Here is a 24,656-nt window from a genome sequence, read left to right as displayed (position 1 = left end):
TGGGAATGTGGGATACAGGCACGGCCTTGGCCAAAGGAAACAATGATTGACGGAAATTCCTGGAATAACCAGGCAGACCGGGAAAACGGGAATAGATGGTGCCCAGGTCAGGTTTGGGCTGTTTGAAGCCAATTCCCAACATTGTTGAGCCTGGAATTGTCACAGGTTTGGGATCTGCGTTCAGTGAGGACAAGCGTATCAGGACAGATCCCAAAAAACCCGGATGGCCCCGATTCCCAGCATTTTTGACTTGCAGCTGGAATACAGCTCAGTCTCTCATCTCCCTTTTTCATTCTCATTTGTCGTTCTCATGGACTGTGGGAAGAGGAAGCGGGATAAGTTATGGGTTGGTCCATGGGATAAGTCGAGGGTCACGAAGCGGGAATAGCACAGTTTGGGAATGCTGGTGAACAGGGAGCGGAGCTGAGGAGCGCTGGAAGGCCCTGGAATTCCGTCCTCCTTCAGGAGGGAGGAACGGGTGCTGCTCGTAATTCCCGGGATGTGAGCAGAGCGTTCCGTCGGAGGGAACCTCTCCGGAGCGATTCCCGTCCCCGCGGAGCCGCCTCTCCGGCGCTCTCCGGCTGCTCCGCTCTTCCGGCTCATCCTTGGGAGGGGAGCCGGGAAGGAGTGCCAAGGAACGCTGCTGACCGACCATTTTCCCGCAGTTTGGCAGGGATTTCCCTGCTCTCCCACTTCCTTCGCTCTCCCCGGTTGGCAGGTGGGTCCCGGGGGCTTTCCCGGCATGTGACTCATCCCCAGGGAATTCCTGAAGCAATGAGTCAAGTTATTGGGAAAACTGTTTGCCGCTGCTGCAAACCAGGGAGCCAAGGAGCCGCTGCAGTAGGGTAGAGAGGCGATTCCTAGTGGGAATTCTTTTGGAATGGCGTGGCTCGTCCTCTCTCTTCCCAAAGGCATTGCTTCCGGACGAGCCGGAGCGGGGAGACGCCCCCAAATAAGCAGTGCACCTGGAAATATCCTCCGGGGTTTTTTTTTCCTGCCTTTTTTTTTTTTTGAGCTGGTAAGAATTCCAGGGTGGAAAGCTGTCGGGATTGCAGGGAAAAGTAGCTTTCCTAAAGGAATGAGGCTCCGTCTGAAACGGTCTGTGCGCGAGCACCGCTTCCCGCTTGGATCTGCCCTCACCGGCTTCACCCACCCCTTGGAATTTTTCCTATGGATAAACACACTGGCTGTGTGGTGAAAAACCGGAAATTAAGGAAACCAAGGAGTTTTCATTCCCGGTAATTCCGTCCCAGGAAGCAGGTTTGGGATGCTCAGCTGCCCATCACTTAGAACAGTGAGGTGCTTCCGGTATCCATCACCTCATCCCGGCATCCCATCCCCGTTCCCTGCCCGCTCCGGCCGAGCTTTCCTTGCCGGCTGTTAGCCGGGAGTGGATTTGATCCCCCCCCTCTGGAACATCAGGTTCTCTTTCAAACCCCAGATGAGTTTGGATTTCGTCCCTCTTTTTTTTTTCCCCCCTGGCAACTTGGCCGTTATTTTTGCCGAGCCCGGGAGCCGTCGGGAAGCTGCTCCGTGGGCTCTGCCGGCAGGGAGTGTGGGTGGCTGCGGCACCGGCACAGGGGATGGGGGATGGGTTTAACTCCCTGAGTTCTCAGCAGCCTTGGATTGTGCTCCTTCTCCGCTCCCGATTCCCGAGAATGGGCTGGCGGTGTTCCTTGACTTGTCATTCCCGGAGGCTTTGGGTTTTCCGTAGGGTGACGAGCGTGGAGCTCTGGAGGTAAATTGTGCTCTGGCTGAGGTGGGAGAAAAATGTTGGGAGTCTTGGAGCTGTGGGGAGGATTTTCATCCCTCTCCAAGCATTTAATTTGGACAGTTGGAATGTCTCCCTGTCTTAAGGAGTTATCCCTAAAAACCTCTTCTTTGGATGGTTGGGAAGGTCTGGAATTAATAAACCTTGTTGGATCTTTGGTACAAGAAAGACATGGAGGTGTCCAGGGAAGGTTTGGAGCACCGGGAGCAGCTGAGGGAGCTGGGAGGGCTCAGCCTGGAAAAAAGGAGGATCGGGGGGAGCTTTTTGCTCTCCACAAATCCCTGCCTGGATGTTGGATCCTGGTGGGATCGGGCTCTGTTCCCAGGGAACAAGGGACAGGATGAGAGGGAACGGCCTCAACATGCTCTAGGGGAGGTTTAAATTGGATATTAGGGAAAATCCTTCCTGGAAAGGGTTGTAAAGCATTGGAACACTCCAGTGGTGGAGTCCCCATTCCTGGAGGGATTTAAAATCCGTGTGGAAGTGGCACCTGGGGACATGGATTAGTGGTGGGCTTGGAAGTGCTGGGGAATGGTTGGACTCGGTCCTGGAAGGGCTTTTCCAGCCTTTATGGTTCTGGGATCTGGAAAAATCCTGACCTGTGGGGTGTCCTGGACATCCAGTGGGAAGAACCCTTGGGATCACTGGTTTGTGGGATGCAATTCCTGGGAACAGGCTCTGGGATCCTGGTTTTTTTAGAGGAGATGTATTCCAAAGGAGAGGATTTCTTTGTTTCTCCTTAATTTGGGGAATCCCTTATCCTGCTTTTTACCTGGGAACAAGTGCTGTGAGTGGCACTTCTGGGACTTTTCCATCCATTAGGATTTCCAAGATATTCCTGGTTCTCCTGGAAACTTGACCGCTGTGAGCGAGTGCCTGCCAAGGAGAAAGAGGGATTTTTCTGGTGAAATCATTTTTCCTTGTTAAACCATTCCCAGGGTAACAGGTGGGAAATGTCCGTGTTTGAAGGACATGTGGGATTTGGGAGACCTGCTTCCACCCGAGGCAGGAATTGGGGGAATGGCGGGAAAAGGGGATGGATGGAAGCAAGGAGAACGTGCTCCTGGGTGTGGTTATGCTCCAGAGGGGCTTTGGGAAGGAATATTAGGGATTAGCTGGGATGGAAGGAATGTTGGGGATGCTAATCCCTAACATCCCAGTGCTCCATCCTGGTTACACCAACCTTGTGTCCTTCCCCGCTGCAATTCCAAGGGCAGATTTACCCCAGGATTTGGGGGTTAAACCCGTGGGATGAGCAGGTGAGTCCTCATTCCCTGGGCTTTGAAGGGCAGCTCCTGCTCCGAGGTGTATTTTGGGAATGTGTGTCAGTGGGCAGGTCCAGCTCCAGCCTGATCCCATGACGTGTGTCCCGGTGACATTGGGGAGGGGACGGAGCCGCCTCATCCCGAGGGAGCCGCAGCCGAACTGTGCCAAGCCCTGGGAGGCTCCTGGAAGCCCCAAGGCCCGGCTCTGCCACGGACTCGTTTTCATTCCCTTCTCCTTGGAAAATGGGAGATCATCGAGGTGGAATATCTTGAAGATATTCCCAAAATTAAAATCCCCATTGGTTTTTGTTCCGTGATGGGATTTGCTTACAAACAGGGCTCTTAAATGTTGCATTAGTCCGTGGAATATTCCTTGACGTTGGGATCTGATCCCTACATCTCAGTGAGGGCACAACTCTCCTTGCAGCCTTCTGGCAGCTGCTTCCCCTTGGGAAGGAGCTTTCCCTGCAATTCCTGTGGGCTGTGCTTCCAGCAGGTATGTCCGGAAAGGAAAGGGCTCGTCTTCCTTTGGTGCCATGCAGTTTGTCCCCCAACCTGATTTTCATGGAATCCTGGAATGGTTTGGGTGGGAAGGGACCTTAAAGTCATCCAGTTCCAGCCCCAACACCTTCCACTATCCCAGGTTACTCCAGCCTGGATTTGAACACTTCCAGGGATGGGGCAGCCACGATTTCCCTGGAAATCCATTCCAGTGCCTCCCCACTCTCACAGGGAAGGATTTCTTCCCAATATCCCATTTAACCGGCCCTCTGGCAGTGGGAAGCCGTTTCTCCATGTTGTCACTCCAGGCCCTTTTCCAAGGTCCCTTTCCAAGCTCTCTTAGAGCCCCTTTAGGCCCCCTTTTCCCTGGAGCCATCTCTAGGCTGAACCATCCCAGCAAATTCCTCAGGCTGGCTTCGGGACACTCTGTTATGGATGTCACCACACCTTCTCCCTGCGAGGCGAGAACAATTCCCAGATTGTGTGGAATCAACTCGGAATAGAAAGGGCTTCATTTAAAGCCCTTCAGAACAGCTGGAAGGGGCCCGATGGAGTCGGATCCAGGGCGGAATTGATGATTTCCGGCAAGTCCAGTCGGTGTCCTGTGGGAACAGGAGGGTTCTGTGAGCTGCAGGGGGCTGATCCAGCCCGTATTCCATGTGGGAAGGAAGGACGTGGCATTTCAGCCAGGGAAAGGGATCCGGGAGCCTCCTGGGGAACAGCCAAGGGCTTTGTCCCGCAGTGGCACCTGCAACCGGCCCCCGAGGCCTGGAAATCCCGGATTTTGGGGAATTCTGTAGCCCCGAGCAGTGGAGATGAACGTGTGGCTTGTTTTGAGGGAATGTCTTTGAGCTCTGGAATTTGGGGAGAGGGAGCTGGCAGGGGTGAGGTGGGATTGCTCTGTTGTACCTGGATCGTGGGAAGGTGCCGGAGGGGAAAGGCAGGGAATGAATATTGGGATAGCAGGGCTTGCTCCATGCAGATGTTCCCAGGGATCCGTCAGAAGGGGGAATAACTCCTGGCAGATCCCATTTCATTGTGGTTTGGGCCTCCCAGGTTTTGCTCTGGACTGCAGGGGGTTGGGAATCCATCAGGGTGGGAATGCTGAGAATATGGATGCAGGGATGGGGATTTGCAGGGAGCTGTGGATGCAGGGATGGGGATTTGCAGGGAGCTGTGACCCTGTGGATCCAGGGATGGGGATTTGCGGGGAGCTGTGGATCTGTGGATGCAGGGATGGGGATTTGCAGGGAGCTGTGGATCTGTGGATCCACGGATGGGGATTTGCAGGGAGCTGTGGATCCAGGGATGGGGATTTACAGGGAGTTGTGGATCTGTGGATCCAGGGATGGGGATTTACAGGGATTTGTGGATCTGTGGATCCAGGGATGGGGATTTACAGGGATTTGTGGATCTGTGGATCCAGGGATGGGGATTTACAGGGAGTTGTGACCCTGTGGATCCAGGGATGGGGATTTGCAGGGAGTTGTGGATCTGTGGACCCAAGGATGGGGATTTGCAGGGAGTTGTGACCCTGTGGATCCAGGGATGGGGATTTGCCAGGGGTTGTGGCTTTGTGGGTGCAGGGATGGGGATTTGCAGGGATGAGGATTTGCAGGGAGCTCTGACCCCTCTGGATGCAGAGATGGGGATTTGGAGAGGGTTGTGACCCTGTGGATGCAGGGCTGGGGATTTGCAGGGAGTTGGGGATGCAGGGCTGGGGATTTGCAGGGAGTTGGGGATGCAGGGCTGGGGATTTGCAGGGAGTTGGGGATGCAGGGATGAGGATTTGCAGGGAGTTGGGGATGCAGGGCTGGGGATTTGCAGGGAGTTGGGGATGCAGGGCTGGGGATTTGCAGGGAGTTGGGGATGCAGGGCGGGGGATTTGCAGGGAGTTGGGGATGCAGGGCTGGGGATTGCAGGGAGTTGTGGATGCAGGGATGGGGATTTGCAGGGAGTTGGGGATGCAGGGCTGGGGATTTGCAGGGAGTTGGGGATGCAGGGCTGGGGATTTGCAGGGAGTTGGGGATGCAGGGCTGGGGATTTGCAGGGAGTTGGGGATGCAGGGCTGGGGATTTGCAGGGAGTTGGGGATGCAGGGCTGGGGATTTGCAGGGAGTTGGGGATGCAGGGATGAGGATTTGCAGGGAGTTGGGGATGCAGGGATGAGGATTTGCAGGGAGTTGGGGATGCAGGGCTGGGGATTTGCAGGGAGTTGGGGATGCAGGGCTGGGATCTGCAGGAGTGGGAGCACTGGGCTGTGTGGGTGCTGCTGTGCCTCGGGAATGTGGGTGATCTGGGAGCTTCCAGCAAATGCTGCTCCTGGATTTGGGTGGTGGGAGTGGGTGACTCCGGGGGTGCTGCCGTGCCGTGGGTGGGCTCCTGCCGTGCAGGATCCAGGCACGGCCCTTTTCCATCGGCTCTTCCCTGTGCACCTTCTCCCGGAGCTCCTTTCAGGTGGGACGGGGGATTAGGCAGATCTGGAATGTTGTCTCTCGCTGGAGCCTTTTTCTCCCCTGCTCTTTTCCCCGAGCCTTTCCCTCCAGGCAGGCAGTTGTCCCCTTCCCCCACATCCTGTCGGAGCCCAGAGCGTGTCACAAGGAATTAACGGCTGGAAAGGCCGGGAAGGCTCCTCTGGAACAGTCTCCTTTCTGTGCCCGGGTGGCCCCTCTGTGTGTCCCTTTGTGTCCCATCCAAGTCCCCTCCCCCTGGCCTTTCACTGGAGCCTCCATGGCCTTTCCCGGCGAGGCCCGATGCCATCCCAGAGCTGCCGGCAGCATTCCCGGTTTCTCAGCGGGAAGAGGGAGGAGGTTCGTGCCGCTGGAGCTCGGGAGGGTTTTCCTGCTCTCCCGTCTCCACATCCCTGACAGCATCGCTCCCGATCCTCCTTCCCACAATCCACACACAATCTCCTCAGAATAGGGATGATGTCACTTCCTTCCAGAGGGTGCCGGGGGTGTGGAACTGGGGGGGAGTCACGACCCCTGGCTCTCGGCATTCCCGGGAATAAATGAGGGAGTTGCTCCGAGGATGATGCCCGGCTCTGTCGGCAGGCGATTCCCACCCCGTCCTTCCCTTTGCCGAGTGGGATTTTCCATGGCTGCACGAAGAGTTGGTTGTTCCTTCCTGAGCTCGTGATGCCCGTCTCCGTGGAATTGCACTTTTCCTGGGAAGCCGTGCCGGGAGAGGAGGATGCTCAGCGGCTGGACCACATGCCATGTAAGATTTCTGCTTCCATAGATCGTTCCCTGCTCCGGGGGTTCCTGGGGCATGTGCTTCCCTGATTCAGTGCTGGGAGCTGGGGGGCTGCTTGTGCTGGGATTCGAGATCCTGGGAATTGCTCTTTCCAGCAGTTTTAGGAGCAAGGTGGGGTTTTTGCTCGGGGCTGTTTGCACTCTGACCTTCCGCTCCCATCCCGATTCCTCTGCTCCATCACAGCTCCAGCATCCCATCATGTCATTCCCGGGATCAGCAAGGCTGGGCTGAAGCCGGAGATTCCTCCCACCCAGAGCTTTTATGGGAGGGTTTTGGTCTCAGGCCTTCCCTCATCTCCCTCCTTTCCAAGGCCCCAAACCTCGGGGTTTAAATCTGGGAGCCTTTGGGAATCAATTGGGAACGTTCCTGCGGTGCCCTGGGAGCTTTGTGGTGTCACTCCAAAGTGCGGTGACATTCCCACAGGGAGCGTTCCGGTGAGTGACAGGCTGCTCCGGCCCCAGCCGTTGCTGTGGATAAGGAATTCCCATTGGATATCGTTGCCGTCGTCGGTATCCTGGTTCTCCAGCTGGGAGAGGGTGGTGGAAGCTGGGAGAGCGCAACTGGAGAGCTATGGAAGGCAGGATGCAGCCGAGGGATGGTGGGAATGGGGTCTGAGCTGGACTGGGAGGTGCTGTCCAGGGGCAGGGAGGGAGATGCTGGAAGTGTATCCAGGTTTGCAATATCCAAGATATCCCAGCAGATATCCAGGAAGGAGTCTCCAGAGGGGCAGTTTGAAGGTAGAACTGGAATGTGCTGATTGTTCTGTGCTAAGGAATTGTGAATCCAAGTGCTGTTGGAATTTCACCTTTGCTTTGTTTGGGGAGTGGAGCGTTTCCTTCATCCAGGGGCTGGAAGTGTGGAGCTGTGGGATCTCCTGGGATCTGGGGAGGTTCCCAGGTTGGAAGGTCCGGTCCAGGGGCTGTGTGTGTCGGCAAAGGGTGGGACACCCTGGATTTGGGAGGTTCTGGAAAGCGGGGGGGTGGCCACACCCGCTCTGGCCAGGTTGGATTTGTGGGACAAGGTGGGAATTGGTGCCATGGTCTGTCCCAGTCCCAACATTGTGGTACTGGATGTTCAAATGTCATCCTGAGCAACCTGGGCTGGTGGAATGTGTCCCTATCCATGGCAGAGGGGTGGAACTGGATCATCCATGAGCTCCATCCCATCCCTTCTGCAATTCCAGGAGCAGTTATCCATTTGAAGTACAGCTTTGGAGCAGCCTGGGCACTGCAGGCATGGATGCAGCACTCTGGAGCAGGGTATGGAATTGCCTGGGAAAAAATGGGATCGGAAAGAGGAGCAGAGCTGGATTTGGAATGGGGATGGATCAGCTGGAGAGTTTGGAGCACAGCCAAAGTGTGATGATCCCTGGAAGCACAGGAAGGGGACAAGTGGAAGGTGGAATGGGGATTAGGGAATGGAGGGAGGGACATGGATTAGGGAATGGAGGGAGGCAGAGGGATTAGGGAATGGAGGGAGGCAGAGGGAATTAGGGAATGGAGGGAGGCACAGGGATTAGGAATGGAGGGAGGCAGAGGGATTAGGGAATGGAGGAGGCAGAGGGATTAGGGAGTGGAGGGAGGCACAGGGATTAGGAGTGGAGGGAGGCACAGGGATTAGGGAATGGAGGGAGGCACAGGGATAGGGAATGGAGGGAGGCAGAGGGATTAGGGAGTGGAGGGAGACAGAGGGATTAGGGAGTGGAGGGAGGCACAGGATTAGGGAGTGGAGGGAGGCACAGGGATTAGGGAGTGGAGGGAGGCACAGGGATTAGGGAATGGAGGGAGGCACAGGGATTAGGGAATGGAGGGAGGGACAGGGATTAGGGAGTGGAGGGAGGCACAGGGATTAGGGAGTGGAGGGAGGCACAGGGATTAGGGAATGGAGGGAGGCAGAGGGATTAGGGAGTGGAGGGAGACAGAGGGATTAGGGAGTGGAGGGAGACAGAGGGATTAGGGAGTGGAGGGAGGCACAGGGATTAGGGAGTGGAGGGAGGCACAGGGATTAGGGAATGGAGGGAGGGACAGGGATTAGGGAATGGAGGGAGGGACAGGGATTAGGGAGTGGAGGGAGGCACAGGGATTAGGGAGTGGAGGGAGGCACAGGGATTAGGGAGTGGAGGGAGGCACAGGGATTAGGGAGTGGAGGGAGGCACAGGGATTAGGGAATGGAGGGAGGCACAGGGATTAGGGAATGGAGGAGGCACATGGAATGGAGGGAGGGACAGGACAGATCCCAGAGCCAGGGAAGCCCCCGGTGCCTTTGGACAGGTTGCAGGGACACGATCCCGGGTTTGGCAGAGCCAGGGAAGGTTCCCGGCTGCGGGCTGTGTGCCGGGCCAGGGGAGCAGGAGGGGGCTAAGCTGTGCTGCAGGAGCCCCTGTGGAGCGGGGCTGGAGCGCTTCCAGCCGGGATGCTGTGGGCTGGCTGTGCCGGAGGAGGTGGCTGGAGCGCCCGGTGCCGTCTCGGACTTTCCAGAGCTCCTGTTTCTATTTTTCCAAAGGGTTTGTGAGGCTCTAAAAATAGGAGCACAAACAAACACGGGCAGAGAAACGGCAGCTCCTGGATCTTCTTCCCCCACCTTGGATTTGGAGCGCAAAGATGCGGAGCTGGCAGGATGCTCCGAATGGTCCAGGGAAAGAGATCCTAGGAACTGATATTCCTGGCTGGAAGTGCTGTTGATATTCCTCAGAGGCTTCCACTGACTCCTAATGGATATTTTGGCTTCCTGAGCTAAGGGAGAGGGTGAATTGTTGGCCAACGAGAGCCTGGCAGCAGGCGTGTCCATGGAAAAACATGGCAGGAGGGTTTCTGAGGCTGGAATAACCTGCCCAAAATCCCACTAGCCCAGGTTGCTCCAAGCCCTGTCCCACCTGGCCTGGAGCACTTCCAGGGATGGGTCTGTTGGACTTTGGGGCTGTGCTTCTGTCCAGGGGCTCAGGAAAAGCAATCCTGGAGTCCTGGAGTTGTTTGGGTTGGCCCTAACGGGACTCCAGGTAATCCCAGGAACTGGAGCTGGATGAGTTACCGGCTTCGCCTCATCATTCCCACTCTGCAAATTCCTTCCTCTCCTGGCTCTCCGTGAGCGAGGGAGGTGCTGGAATAAAACCCGGGATAACTCCTGGATGCATCCCCGCGGGTTGTGGGGCTTTCCAGAGGGGGCTGAAGGGGCTCAGCATCCTCGGCTCCGTTCTTTTCCAGGAGGTGAGTGTCGTGCCTGCTGAACTTCCCGGGACCCGCCAGCCATGCCAGGGATTGTCGTGTTCCGCCGCCGCTGGTCCGTGGGCAGCGATGACCTGGTTCTGCCAGCCGTCTTCCTCTTCCTCCTGCACACCACCTGGTAAGTGGGAAGGGCACAGGGAGGCTTGGAATCCTCCCAGGGATTCTTTTGGCTGCCCCCGGCTGGAAGTTCTTCCCATGCACCTGGAAGATCCTCTTGGGGCGTTTCTGAGGGACACCGAGATATTCCGGCTCCTGGTTTTTCAGCTGAGCTCTGTCCCAGGTTCTGTCCCAGTTCCAAGTTCTATCTTAGTCCCAGAGAGCCTGACCAGAGCTCCCTGTATCCTCCCGTGCCATCCAAAGTTGGAATTTGGGGCTGTGTTTCCATACAGGGGCTCGGGAATAGCATTCATGGAATCTTGGAATGGGTTGGGTTGGAAGGGGCCTTAAACCTCATCCATTTCCAGCTCCAACACCTTCCGCTAGCCCAGGTTGCTCCAAGGCCCATCCCACCTGGCCTCGGACACTTCCAGGGATGGGTCTGTTGGAATTTGGGGTTCTGTTTCTGTCCAGGGCTTCAGGAAAAACAATCGTGGAATCCTGGAGTGCTTTGGCTTGGAAGGGACCAGTTCCAATTATCCCACGGGCAGGGGACACCTTCCACTATCCCAGGTTGCTCCAGCCCATCCAACCTGACCTTGGACACTTCCAGGGATGGGGCAGCCACAGCTCCTGTGGGCGAGGGTGGGAGTGGCAAATCCTGTGTCCAGGCATGGATCTACTGGAATTTGGGGCTGCATTTTTGTACAGGGGGAAAACAATCATGGAGTCCTGGAATGGTTTAGGTTGGAAGGGACCTTAAGGATCATCCAGTTCACCCCCCCTGCCATGGACAGGGACACCTTCCACTATCCCAGGTTGCTCCAGCCCATCCAGCCTGGCCTGGGGCACTTCCAGGGATGGGTCTGCTGAAATCTGGGGCTGTGTTTCTGTCCAGGGGCTCAGGAAAAACAATCCTGGAGTGCTTTAGGTTGGAAGGGACCAGTTCCAATTATCCCACGGGCAGGGACACCTCCCACTATCCCAGGTTGCTCCAGCCCGTCCAACCTGGCCTTGGACACTTCCAGGGATCCAGGGGCAGCCACAGCTCCTATGGGCTGGGAGGTGGGAGTGGCAAATCCCACGGGATAATGTGACCTGAGGCAGATCCATTTGCCATGCCGGGGGAGCAGAATTCCCAGCTGGCCATGGGAACGGGTGGAGCAAACGGAGCCCAGAGCCCTCGCGGGGCCCCCGGGCGGCTTCACTGCCCTCCCGGCTCTTCTCCCGGCAGGTTCGTGATCCTGTCCGTGGTGCTCTTCGGGCTGGTCTACAACCCCGACGAGACCTGCTCCCTGAACCTGGTGGACCACGGCCGGGGCTACCTGGGCATCCTGCTGAGCTGCATGATCGCCGAGCTGGCCATCATCTGGCTCAGCATGCGCGGCAGCATCCTGTACACCGAGCCCCGCGACTCCATGCAGTACGTCCTCTACGTCCGCCTCGGTGAGCCCCCCGCGCTGCCCGCGCGGCCCCCGGCGGCCCTGGGACCCCAAAACCCCTCCAGTACCCACAGGATCCCTCCCTGGAAATCCGGCTCCTCCCGAAAGGCATCAAACCCCCCCAAAAAGGGCCAAATTAAGCGCTTTTTCGCCCCCGAATCGGCGCCTTTGTGACCCCAGAACCCCTCCGAACACCCTCAGAAATCCTCCCCCCCCAATACCCCAAAGCCCCCCCAAAAATCCATCTCCTCCCCAAAGGCATAAAATCCTCCAAAAAAGGCCAAATTAAGCGCTTTTTCGCCCCCAAATTGGTGCCTTTGTGACCCCAAAACCCCTCCAAATACCCGCAAAATCTCCTCTCAAAAAGACATAAAATCCCCCACAAAGCCCCAAGTAAAGCACTTTTTCAGCCCAAAATTGGCAACTTTACCACCCCAAACACCCTCAAAATCCCTCCCCAAAAAACCATCTTCTCCCAGAAGACATAAAATCCTCCCCAAAAGCCCAAAGAAAGCACTTTTTCAGCCCCAAAATTGGCATCTTTGTGACCCCGAAACCTCCAACCCCCCAAAAATCCATCTCCTCCCAGAAGTCATGAAATCCCCCCCAAAAAAGGGCCAAATTAAGCCCTTTTTCACCCCCAAATTGGTGCCTTTGTGACCCCAAAACTCCTCCAAACACCCTCAGAATTCCTCCCCAAAAAGCATTTCCTCCCAAAAGACATAAAATCCCCCACAAAGCCCCAAGTAAAGCACTTTTTCAGCCCAAAATTGATGACTTTGTCACCCCAAACACCCTCAAAATTCCTGCCCAAAAAACCCAAACCCCCCAAAATCCCTCCCCAAAAAACCATCTTCTCCCAGAAGACATAAAATCCTCCCCAAAAGCCCAAAGAAAGCACTTTTTCAGCCCCAAAATTGGCATCTTTGTGACCCCAAAACCTCCAACCCCCCAAAAATCCGTCTCCTCCCAGAAGTCATAAAATCCCCCCCCAAAAAGGCCAAATTAAGCACTTTTTCACCCCCAAATTGGTGCCTTTGTGACCCCAAAACCCCTCCAAACACCCTCAGAATTCCTCCCCAAAAAGCATTTCCTCCCAAAAGACATAAAATCCCCCACAAAGCCCCAAGTAAAGCACTTTTTCAGCCCAAAATTGGCGACTTTGTCACCCCAAACACCCTCAAAATTCCTCCTCAAAAAACCCCCAAACCCCCAAAATCCCTCCCCAAACATCCATCTCTTCCCAAAAGACATAAAATCCCCCTGAAAACCCAAATAAAGTGATTTTTCAGCCCCAAATGGGTGTCTCTGTGGCCCTCAAATTCCCCTGAGTGTTGGGAGACCCCCCAAAACCCTCCCAAAGTGCCCCAAATTCCCCAAAACGCCACAAAACCTCCAAAATGTCCCAAACTCCCCCAAATCCCTAAAAGGCTCCAAAAGCCCCCAGATGCCCCAAAAATCCCAAGCCCCCCAAAGTGCTCCAAATTCCACAACACCCCAGAATCCCTGACCCCCCCCCCCCAAAACCCTCCAAATTTCCCCAAATCCCAGTCCCACATTTCTCTCCCTAAAAATTGTCCTCCCTAAAGACGAACACTTCTCTCCCCAGAAACACCCATTTCTCTCCCTGAGAACATTCCCTGTCTCCCCCATCCTTGAAGAGCTAGAGCAGGGAGAGATTATTCCTTGAGTTCTCAGCCAGGGCTCCTTTTCCCTGTGTTTTTCCCTGTGTTCTGTGGTCTCCCAGCTGCAGGAATTTAATCAGATTCTGCTGTGCCCTGGGAATGTTTTATGGGGGGAAAAAACCTTCTGGAAACGCAGATCCAAAGTGTCTCGTGGCTTTGCATCCCTGCTTTTTGCCGGGTTGTGTTTTCCTGCGGGATCCAGTAAAAAGCAGGGATGACCTGGCTCGGCAGCTCCAGTCTCCCTCCCCAGCTTCTCGGCCTTCCCTAGGGAAGCTGGCAGTTTGTGTTAAACCCAGACTAAACCCGGGGCGAGGGAGGTGGGGAAAATCCAAGGAGACGTTTTCCTGCCCCAAGGAACATCCCCTTTTCTTCCCGAAGCTCCGGGCCGGGATTTGCGCCGGATCGTGGGCCGGTTGTGTCCCTGTTTCCCGGAGTTTGTTGCTCTCCCGGTGGTTCATCAGCGCTGCTGGGGGAAGTGGGAATGTGACCGGTGCGTGGGCAAGGTCCATGTGACTGTCCCAGTTTAGGGCTGTGCTGGTTAATGCGGAGGAATTTTAGGGAAGGAACTCCCGTAGGAACCCGGGAATGTCTCGTCCCTGCTCCTGTCCCGCAGCAGGTGCCGGCAGAGGGGAGAAGAGCCGAGCTTAGCAAAGCCTGACTCGGGTTTAAGGGGTAGATGGGGATGAGCAGGAGCCGGTTCCAACCCTGGGTCCTTGCCCGGGAAAACTCTTGGAACTGGTTTTTCCAGGTCTGTGGCAAAACCACTCGTGGAAAGATCCTTCTGGATGAGGAGAGTGGGTGGGATTAGGCCGGGCTGGGTTCAGTCTCGGCTCCATCCCGAGGAGTTCCCAAGCGGGTTATTTACCTTCTCCATGCCTGAGTGCCCGCTTGTTCTTTGGGATTCTGGGAAGTGGGAGGATGGGCACCTGGGAGCCATTTCCCAGCTTTTTTATTCCAGGAAAACCACTGTGAATGCCCAGTCTCGTGTCCCTTATCAGAGTAAAACTGAGGAGCCAGGAAGTGATTCCTTAAGGAATGTGTCCTGGGAGCTGTTCCTGGAAGGCTGCAGGGGCGCTGGGAATGCTTCCTAAGTGTTGAAATCCTGCGTGTCCAGGATTTCTTTGGGATCTGGGAGCCAGGCCGGCTGTCTGAGGTGGTTAAGACCAGGATCCCGCAATTCCCGGTGCCTCAGGGAGTCTTTCCAGCAGCGTGGGTGGAATGTGGGTCTGTGAGTCACACCCTGACACAGCCAAGGGCACTGACCTCTCCATGATCCCGGTTTTTTTTCTTTTTTTTTGGAAGCAGTCACATTTTTGCTCCATTTCCTTGAATGTCCCATTCCAAAGCGTTTTCCTTCCATGCTGAGTAACTCGTCCCTGCGTTTCCTTGCTGGAAAACAGGGAGAGGCATCAATCCCCAGGGAAACGCTGCTGTTACCCACGGTATTCCCTCTCTTCCCAGCTATCCTGGTGATCGAGTTCGTCTATGCCATCGTGGGAATCGTGTGGCTGACCCAGTACTACACCTCCTGCAACGACCTCACGGCCAAGAGCGTCACTCTGGGTATGGATCGGGAATGTCGGGGCGCGTTCCGGCGGATCCACGGCCGGCATTCCCTCCCGCCGGCTGGGGATGGACGCCTGGAAGTGGATTGGAGCTGTCAATGCGCTCCTTGTCTCCCTCTTTATTGCTGGAACAGTCGTTCCATTCGGTGCTGAGGCAGGGATTCGTGTTCCCAGGGAAAGGGCGGGAAGGGGGGAGTCTGGAAATCCTGCTTTTCCACTTCAAAATGGCTTCGCTCTTTCCCTGGAACTCTTTTCCCGCCTCCTGGTGGGAATGTGCTCATGCTGTAGTCCTGGATATTCTGGGGGTGTTCAACAACCCCAGAAAACAGCCGGGAAAACTCATCCGGCTGTGGTTCGGAAGCTTTTCCAGAGGGTTTCCTTCGGCCGCGGGACGGCCGGGTGGGTTCGAGGCGGGAAGCGAGGGCCGGAGCGCGCCATTCCCGCGGTTTTTGTTTTTCAGGGATGGTGGTGTGTAACTGGGTGGTGATCCTGAGCGTCTGCATCACCGTGCTCTGCGTCTTCGACCCCACCGGCAGGACCTTCGTCAAGCTCCGCGCGACCAAGCGCCGCCAGCGCAACCTCCGCACCTACAACCTCAGGTGAGGGGCACTCCAGGGGATCCGGGCAGTCCAGGGGATCCGGGCAGTCCAGGGGATCCCGGCAGTCCAGGGGATCCGGGCAGTCCAGGGGATCCGGGCAGTCCAGGGGATCCCGGCAGTCCAGGGGATCCCGGCAGTCCAGGGGATCCGGGCAGTCCAGGGGATCCGGGCAGTCCAGGGGATCCCGGCAGTCCAGGGGATCCGGGCAGTCCAGGGGATCCGGGCAGTCCAGGGGATCCCGGCAGTCCAGGGGATCCGGGCAGTCCAGGGGATCCGGGCAGTCCAGGGGATCCGGGCAGTCCAGGGGATCCCGGCAGTCCAGGGGATCCCGGCACTCCAGGGGATCCCGGCACTCCAGGGGATCCCGGCACTCGGGGCGCTGGGGTTGGATGGGATCGTGCCCATCAGCCCCGGGCTGGTTCCAGTCCCCCGCTGGGACAGAGCGAATCCCAGCGGGTCTCCCTCGGAAACTGCGGGATCACGGGGTTTTCCAGGGGACCAAAAGCAAGGATATAGTGGTGAGGGAATAGGCTTGCAGTTGATGAGGGTTTGATGGATGTAGGAGTGATTCTTAATGTGGTTTACAGTCCCCTTTTTATTCCTGGGATGGTTTTAAGGTGATTCCTTCGACAAATCGTCTGAATTTGGGAATTCAAGTGTGAGAGGAAACGGCGCAAAATTGGTGCAAGGAGAGGTCATGGAATCATCATGGAATGCTGGAATGGTTTGGGTTGGAAGGGACCTTATGGAACATCTCATTCCACCCCCTGCCATGGGCTGGGACATCTTCCACTGGTCCAGGGCGCTCCAAACCCCATCCGGGAACACTGCCAGGGATGGGGCAGCCACAGCTTCCCTGGGAAATCCATTCCAGGGCCTCTCCACCCTCACAGAGAAGCATTCCTTCCCAGTATCCCATCTATCCCAGCTCTCTGGCAGTGGGAAGCCATTCCCCCTTGTCCAGTCGCTCCAGGTCCTTTTCCAGACTCCTTTTCCAGCTCTCTTGGAGTCCCTTTAGGCCCTGGAAGAGGCTCCAAGGTCTCCCTTGAGCCTTCCCTTCTCCAGGCTGAGCAAATCCTTGTTTGCCCATCCTGGAGCAGCGTTTTCCTTGGATTCATTAGGGCAGTGCTGAAATTTTCCTTAAATTGTGGAAGCATCTCCTTCTAAATCCCCTTTTCTTCCTTTATTTTCTCCAAAATCCAACCCTCTGCCCTGAGGTTTCTTGGCCAGGAAACAATTCCTGTTGTGTTGGCACTGGGATCTTTTAATTAAGGATTGATTCCATCCTGGAGCTTCCCAGATGGGAAGAGAAAAGGGGTTTTTTTTCCCCCAGCCAAGCGTTTTCCGAAGGATTTTTTTCCGGTAGGAGACGACACAAACAGGCTTTGTTTCCTCTGACATCTGTGCCTGTCCTTGAGGAATGTGCCTTTGGAGTCCCTGGGATCCAAAGGGGTGAAAAATGAGGCTTTTCAAAAATCCACTGCAAATTCCACGTTTTTCCTTGGCTTTGTGCGTTTTGAACCCTGGGCTTTTCCAGTGGCTTGAAATGGGATCCTTTGGGAAGGAAAACTGGGCTTTTCTAAGGATCAGGCCTCAAGTTTTGTTGGAAGGAGAGGCTGGATTTTGTTGTGGAATGCTGGACATTCCTCCTGACCTTTCCAGTGTGTGGAATATTTGGAATGAATGCCCTGTCAGCCCGGTGTGGTGATTCCTGCTTGGGATCAGGGCATTCCCAGGATGAGCAGTTGTCATGATTTTGTGGAAAATAGGGAAAAAGCCTTCCCTGGGAGGGTGTGAGGCTCTGGAATGGGTTTCCCAGGGGTGGATTAGGGAATTCTCTGCCTGGCTGGATTGTGTGCCAGGGTGGTTTTCCATTCCCTTCGGGATGTGGGGGTTGAGGAGGGAAAACAACCCAACCAAAGGCTCAACTCCTCGTGCCGAGGCTTTTCCAAGGAGCTTTGGAGCTCCTGCTGAACACGTGGAAGGAAAGCGTTAGGAAAAAATAATTCGGGAATTTTGGAGGGCAAGTAGCTGAGAGCACACTTGGGGGTGTTCCACCCCTGCAGTGAGGTTGTGGAATTCCTTTGGGATCTTGGAGAGCAGAGCCCTGCTGGCTCTTAGCCCGCTCCTATTCCCATTGCTCCTTTGGAATCTTCCCAAAGGTTCTGGATGTTCAGGCGGGAGGTGCTGGATTGCCTGTGGGATCTGCTCCTTCTCTTCCAGGCAAACATTCCTTTCCCAGCACCTTTTCCTTCCAGGCACCACCCACTTCCTGGGCTTGGGTTTATCCCAGTGGGATCCCCTGATGGAGAATGGAGCAGGGTTTTATTTTGGATCGCTCTGACCCGGATTAAATCCGTGTTTCCATAAAAAAGGCCCTGCTTTAGAGGAGCCTGGGATTTCAGGGAGCATGGAGTCAGTGGCCTTAAGCTGCAGGAGGGTGGGTTTCCATGGGATATTGGGAAGAAACTCTCCCCTGGGAGGGTGGGGAGGCCCTGGAATGGCTTTCCCAGAGGAGCTGTGGCTGCCCCATCCCTGGAGAAGTGTCTGAGGCTGGGTTGGATGGGGCTTGGAGCAACCTGGGATAGTCGAAGGTGGAACATGATGATCCTTAAAATCCCTTCCAAGGCAGACCAGCTGGATTGCCCTTCTCTGGAGCGTGTGCAGGGAAGGGAGTGGAGCTGGGGAAGGGGCTGGAGCACGGGGAGCAGCTCAGGGGGGACCTTCCCATTCCATACAACTCCTTGACAGGAGAGGGGAGCCGGGGGGGATTGGGAACAAGGGACAGGAGGAGAGGAAACGGCCTCAAGCTGCACCAGGGGATGTTTAGGTTGGATATTAGGGAAAATTCCTTCCTGGAAAGGGTTGGAACAGGCTGCCCAGGTCAGAGGTGGAGTCCCCATCCCTGGAGGGATTTAAAATCCATGCGGATGTGGCACCTGGGGATGCGGATTAGAGAGAGAGAGAACAGCTGGACTCCGTGATCCTAAAGGTCTTTTCCAACCTTGATTCCATGATCCCATGGTTCCTGACCTCCCTATCCTATGAAAGGAGCCGAGTTAATCTGTCTGTGGTGTCCGGAAGGACAGGGATCAGCCCCTGTTTTTCCAGTGTTGGAAAACCCTCCCGTGGCCACGCCGTCCCCGTGCTCACATTCCCGCTGTTCCCGTTATTCCCAGACACCGGCTGGAGGAGGGCCAGGCCAGCAGCTGGACCAGGAGGCTCAAAGTGTTCCTTTGCTGCACGAGGACAAAGGACTCGCAGTCGGTGGGTACCAGAAATTCCCTGTGGGAGCCAGAAATCTGGGATATCGCTGGGAGAAATCCGTGGGTTTGCAAGCTTTAGGATCAAATCTGGCAGCAATTCCCGGTCAGCTCCCTTTTCCCTTCCCAGCCAGTTTGCTGAGGCAGTTTCTCCTGGTTTTTTGGATCAGTCCCGTATCCTTAATGAGGAGGATTTGGGAATGGGAAAATATAAACCTGGAAAAATATCCAGCAAAATATTCTGGATTTGTTAACAGTCAAAAACTACTTAATCCATAGATCCACTGGGAGGTTAGTGGGACTTTTCCTGTTCTGCAGTTGGGATTTTCCCTTGCAGGGAAGGGGAAAGGGCTTGTATTCCTTCCCCCAAAGTTATCGTTCCATTCTTTTTGGAAGCAGTGGGAGCAGCTGTAGGGATTCGGCAGCATTCCTTGGGACCTTGGTGCTGGGAAAAACATGGAAAACTTGCCTGATAGCTTGTTCTGTTGAATTTAGTCGGAATTCCGAGTGTTTGAGGGCTCCTGAAGGACCTGGCAGAAGCAGGGAATTGCTCCCAAAGGCAGGAGAAAGCCACAAAAGCCAAGGGGATCTGGGACTCCCGAAGGAACAGTGGAAATCCCCGAGCCCTGAATGATTTACAGCCTCACAGGGAGAAAGCTGGGAGTTCTCAAGGACATTCCAGGAAAACCAGCAGCGGCCCCAGATGTTTGACTCCGGTTGGAAGGGCAGGGAAAATGACAGGGAAAACACCCAGGGAGCGACCACAGCGGCGTGGCCTGGCTAAATATAGCCTGGAGCTCTGCTTCCAGAGGGATGCAGCAGGAACAGGAGCATGTTGGGAAGGGAGATGAATTTAGAGAGGGAGAGAAATGCGTCTGGAATTGAAATCCCGAAGGGAAAGGTGGGAAAATCAAGGAGGGTCAGGTGAAGGCCACCATTATTCCTCATAGGGGGCAGCTGGGATGAATTGGATTAACAGGGTTTGTCAGGAATTATCCACGGGGTGCAGCTTCCAGAAGCTGCAGGAATTGGCACAGGCCTTGTGCAGGAATCCAGCCCCCTGCCAGGATCCCTTTCCCTGGCTGGAATGCCGCTGTGTTCCCAGGGAACGTCCCAGCCCCGTCCTGCTGGGAAGTCCTGCCGGCTCCCAGCTCCTCTGCTCGGGAAATCCAGCAGGAAAAGCAAAACCTGGGAGAGCCCTGACAGCCACCCAAAGGTCCTGATTCCTGAACAACTCCCACTTTACTCAGGATTGCAAAGTATTCCAAGCATTCCAAGCTCTTAACAAACCCTTCATTCTGCAGGGACCGAGACTCCTCTGCTTTTGGTCCCTGCAGGGAATGTTTCTCCCTGGGTTGTTTTTTTTTTTTTTTTTTTTTTTTTACTTCAGGATGAAAGCAGATTCCAGACTCTTCACATTCCTCATGCTGTTGAATTCCCACTTTATATCCAGCTGGAGCCATTTCCAGCCTCTTTTCCCTGCAGGAACGAGCTCTGACTTTGTGTGCCCTGGAATGGGAGCATGTGGAATGAATGGATCAGAAATGAATCCATTGCTGTATCTCCCAGTTTTCATGGGGAAAAAACCCTTGTTGTAGCAGAGGATCCTTGTCCTTCGGGCTGGAAAAGAGTTCTGTGGGGTGGACTTGGAATTGGGGAAAGGATGAATGGGAAGCCCCAGAGCCTTCAGGGTTTGTAGCAGAACGTTCCAGGTGTTCCCCTGCAACAATTTGGGAAAAAGGATCCCAGGTCTGGGTTAAATTTGGGAAAAGGATCCCAGGGCTGGGTTAAATTTGGGAAAAGGATCCCAGGTCTGGGTTAAATTTGGGAACAGGATCCCAGGGCTGGGTTAAATTTGGGAACAGGATCCCAGGGCTGGGTTAAATTTGGGAACAGGATCCCAGGGCTGGGTTAAATTTGGGAAAAGGATCCCAGGTCTGGGTTAAATTTGGGAACAGGATCCCAGGGCTGGGTTAAATTTGAGGAAAGGATCCCAGGTCTGGGTTAAATTTGAGGAAAGGATCCCAGGTCTGGGTTAAATTTGAGGAAAGGATCCCAGGTCTGGGTTAAATTTGGGGAAAGGATCCCAGGTCTGGGTTAAATTTGGGGAAAGGATCCCAGGTCTGGGTTAAATTTGGGAACAGGATCCCAGGTCTGGGTTAAATTTGGGGAAAGGATCCCAGGTCTGGGTTAAATTTGGGGAAAGGATCTCAGGTCTGGGTTAAATTTGGGGAAAGGATCTCAGGTCTGGGTTAAATTTGGGGAAAGGATCCCAGGTCTGGGTTAAATTTGGGGAAAGGATCCCAGGTCTGGGTTAAATTTGGGGAAAGGATCCCAGGTCTGGGTTAAATTTGGGGAAAGGATCCCAGGTCTGGGTTAAATTTGGGGAAAGGATCCAGGTCTGGGTTAAATTTGGGGAAAGGATCCCAGGTCTGGGTTAAATTTGGGGAAAGGATCCCAGGTCTGGGTTAAATTTGGGGAAAGGATCCCAGGTCTGGGTTAAATTTGGGGAAAGGATCCCAGGTCTGGGTTAAAGGTGGACAAAAGGATCCCAGGTGTCCAAACAGGAATAGTATCAGGTGTTCCAGCAAAAAGCTTTTCCTTTGGAGCAGAAAATCCACGTTAAAGTTCCAGGACAGCCCTTTTTGGTCGGAGCATCCGGGGCTGTTGCTGCCACTTTGGATTTTAATGGATGTTTTCCCTAATTTGTTTGGAGGCTGTTGGTGTTTCTGGTGAGCTTAGAGGAGCTGGGCTGGGATCTGGGAGGTCAGGATTTCAAGGATCCTGCAGTTGGAATGTTGGAGAGGTTAATGCCGGGCTTTCCAAAGGCACCTCTGGCACAGCTGGCACCTGGATCCCCCTCCCTTAATGGGCACTTCACTCACCTGTGTAGGGAAGTGAGGAGTGACTGGAAGTCATCCTGCACTCCAGGAGTTTGGCAGGGATAAAGGGATGTAGGTCTTCCCTGCAGGAGCAAGGCTGTCATTCCTGCTGGGAAAAGAAGGGATTTACTGCCTTGATGGTCAGAGAAAAGAGAGGAGGAATCCCGGCCTGGAAAGTGTCAGGATTTCCACAGCTCTGCAGGTCTGAGGAGCTGCATAAAGGATACCACAAAAACCTGGGATAAAAGTTCAGGACAAGGTTCTGATGATCCTTGGAAGGAAAGGTTTGGGATGGCAGGAGCCAAAATACCGTTGGATTGCTACAACCCCACGTTCCAACCTCTGGATCACCCTTTTCCTTCGGCTGCAGTAATGACACATCAGCTCTGACTCACATTCCAGCCCATCTCCCGCTTCCCAAAATGTTCTCCATCAGGCTTTTGTGGTTTTTTTTTTCCCTGTAGTAGAGACAAAAAGGTGGAAAAAGAACATTTCTCCTCAGCATTTTTGTCCCTCTGCTCCGAAGCCTTTGCGTGACCCTCTCCGGTCACTTCCATTTCTGTCCCTCATTTTTTGGGATTGATCACCTTCCCCCCTGGGAATTCTGCATTTAGTGACTCAGATCATTTTCCAGGTTTTCCTTTTCAGGCCTTTTTGCTTGGGTGCCATCCAAAATAAAGCTGGAAAAGCCTGGCAATAGGGGCCAGAGGATCCCAGATCCAGGTTAAATTTGGTCAGAGGATCCCAGGGCTGGGTTAAATGTGGGGAAAAAGGGATCCCAGATCTGTGTTCAGTCTGGGAAAAGGATCCCAGATCTGGCTTAAACATGGGCAGAAGGAATTCTGGGTCTGGATTAAATGTGGACAAGTTAAATTGGGGCCAAAGGATCCCAGGTCTGGGTTAAATTTGGGAACAGGATCCCAGGTCTGGGTTAAATTTGGGAACAGGTTCCCAGGTCTGGGCTAAATTTGGGAACAGGTTCCCAGGTCTGGGCTAAATTTGGGAACAGGTTCCCAGGTCTGGTTTAAATTTGGGAACAGGTTCCCAGGTCTGGGCTAAATTTGGGAACAGGATCCCAGGTCTGGGTTAAATTTGGGAACAGGTTCCCAGGTCTGGGTTAAATTTGGGAACAGGATCCCAGGTCTGGGTTAAATTTGGGAACAGGTTCCCAGGTCTGGGTTAAATTTGGGAACAGCATCCCAGGTCTGGGTTAAATTTGGGAACAGCATCCCAGGTCTGGGTTAAATTTGGGAACAGCATCCCAGGTCTGGGTTAAATTTGGGAACAGCATCCCAGGACAAATTTAGAATTTAAGAGACTGTAAATAGGACAAAATGAGTCCTTTTCCCCCCCTGGAATAGCCTTTATTGTGTTTCTGAGGATAAGGATGACTCCAAGGTGACTCTGGATTGGGATTTGCTTGGTTTTCATCCTTTTCCCCCTGTTTTATTTAATATACAGATCCCAAAACATTCCCTCTCCCTCCCTTTGTGCCTGCCTGGGATGTTTGGGTGTTCTCCCTCCCCCACCTGAGCACGGAGCACAGGCCAAACCCCACCTCCCAGTGGGAATAGGGGAAGCAAACAGGAGGCAATAATTCCCTGATTGGTGCAGGTCTGGCATTCCCCGAAGGAATGTCGTGCCGTGTCCTGGTTGGAGGCCATTCCCAAAGTGCCGTGACCCTCCTGTCTCCCTGGGTTTTTCAGGATGCCTATTCCGAGATCGCCTACCTTTTCGCGGAGTTCTTCCGGGATCTGGACATCGTCCCCTCCGACATCATCGCGGGGCTGGTGCTCCTGAGGCAGCGGCAGCGGGCCAAGCGCAACGCCGTCCTGGACGAGGTGGGCACGGCAGCACCGGCAACGTGGCCTTCCCCGGGAGCACCGCGTGCTCCTTCCCCGGGAGCACCGCGTGCTCCTTCCCCGGGAGCACCACGGGCTCCTTCCCCGGGAGCACCACGGGCTCCTTCCCCGGGAGCACCACGGGCTCCTTCCCCGGGAGCACCGCGTGCTCCTTCCCCGGGAGCACCGCGTGCTCCTTCCCCGGGAGCACCGCGTGCTCCTTCCCCGGGAGCACCGCGTGCTCCTTCCCCGGGAGCACCGCGTGCTCCTTCCCCGGGAGCACCGCGTGCTCCTTCCCCGGGAGCACCACGGGCTCCTTCCCGCCTCCCTCCCGGGCTGTGTCCACGTGCTGAGCTGGGAATTGAAAATCATAACGGACTTAAGCGGCTTCTCCCAAGTTTTCCCCGGTGGTTTTTCCCAGCTGGCACTGAGGCGAGGTTGGAGTTTGTCATCCGCAAGTGTAGGTTGAGCTCTTGATCCCAAAAAAGCCTTGAAGGGGGTTGTAGGGAAGATTATTCCCACTATGTTATCAATTGGGAAGATTATTCCCACTATGTTATCAACTGGGGAGGATTATTCCCACTATGTTATCGATTGGGGAGGATTATTCCCACTATGTTATGGATTGGGAGGATTATTCCCACTATGTTATGGATTGGGGAGGATTATTCCCACTATGTTATGGATTGGGGAGGATTATTCCCACTATGTTATCGATTGGGAGGATTATTCCCACTATGTTATCGATTGGGAAGATTATTCCCACTATGTTATCAATTGGGAAGATTATTCCCACTATGTTATCAACTGGGGAGGATTATTCCCACTATGTTATGGATTGGGAGGATTATTCCCACTATGTTATGGATTGGGGAGGATTATTTCCACTATGTTATGGATTGGGAGGATTATTCCCACTATGTTATGGATTGGGGAGGATTATTTCCACTATGTTATGGATTGGGGAAGATTATTCCCACTATGTTATGGATTGGGGAGGATTATTCCCACTATGTTATGGATTGGGAAGATTATTCCCACTATGTTATGGATTGGGAAGATTATTCCCACTATGTTATGGATTGGGAAGATTATTCCCACTATGTTATCGATTGGGAAGATTATTCCCACTATGTTATCGATTGGGAAGATTATTCCCACTATGTTATCAATTGGGAAGATTATTCCCACTATGTTATCAATTGGGAAGATTATTCCCACTATGTTATGAATTGGGAAGATTATTCCCACTATGTTATCGATTGGGGAGG

General features: G+C 54.4%; 1 protein-coding gene across 5 annotated transcripts in view; it reads left to right on the top strand.

Moving 5' to 3' along the window:
• The window catches only part of DAGLA (diacylglycerol lipase alpha), a 62,191-nt gene that overhangs the window by 11,564 nt on the left and 25,971 nt on the right, over nt 1-24,656 (top strand). For 3 of the 5 annotated variants that reach the window (XM_032691155.1, XM_032691150.1, XM_032691151.1), the window contains exons 3-9: nt 6,590-6,755; nt 9,992-10,130; nt 11,343-11,554; nt 14,697-14,798; nt 15,261-15,399; nt 18,579-18,666; nt 23,251-23,385. In XM_032691155.1, coding sequence (XP_032547046.1) covers nt 10,036-10,130; nt 11,343-11,554; nt 14,697-14,798; nt 15,261-15,399; nt 18,579-18,666; nt 23,251-23,385 — 771 coding nt within the window. In that variant the 5' untranslated portion in view covers nt 6,590-6,755; nt 9,992-10,035. Of the gene's footprint in view, nt 1-1,675; nt 1,739-6,589; nt 6,756-9,991; nt 10,131-11,342; nt 11,555-14,696; nt 14,799-15,260; nt 15,400-18,578; nt 18,667-23,250; nt 23,386-24,656 lie in introns of those variants that run through there. The other 2 variants (XM_032691152.1, XM_032691154.1) reach the window with 2 other exon arrangements.

This window comes from Chiroxiphia lanceolata, chromosome 6 (genome assembly GCF_009829145.1).
Source record: "Chiroxiphia lanceolata isolate bChiLan1 chromosome 6, bChiLan1.pri, whole genome shotgun sequence".
NCBI lineage: Eukaryota > Metazoa > Chordata > Aves > Passeriformes > Pipridae > Chiroxiphia > Chiroxiphia lanceolata.
The sequence above is the reverse complement of the archived record's forward strand: the minus strand, read 5'-3'. Positions and strand labels throughout refer to the sequence as shown.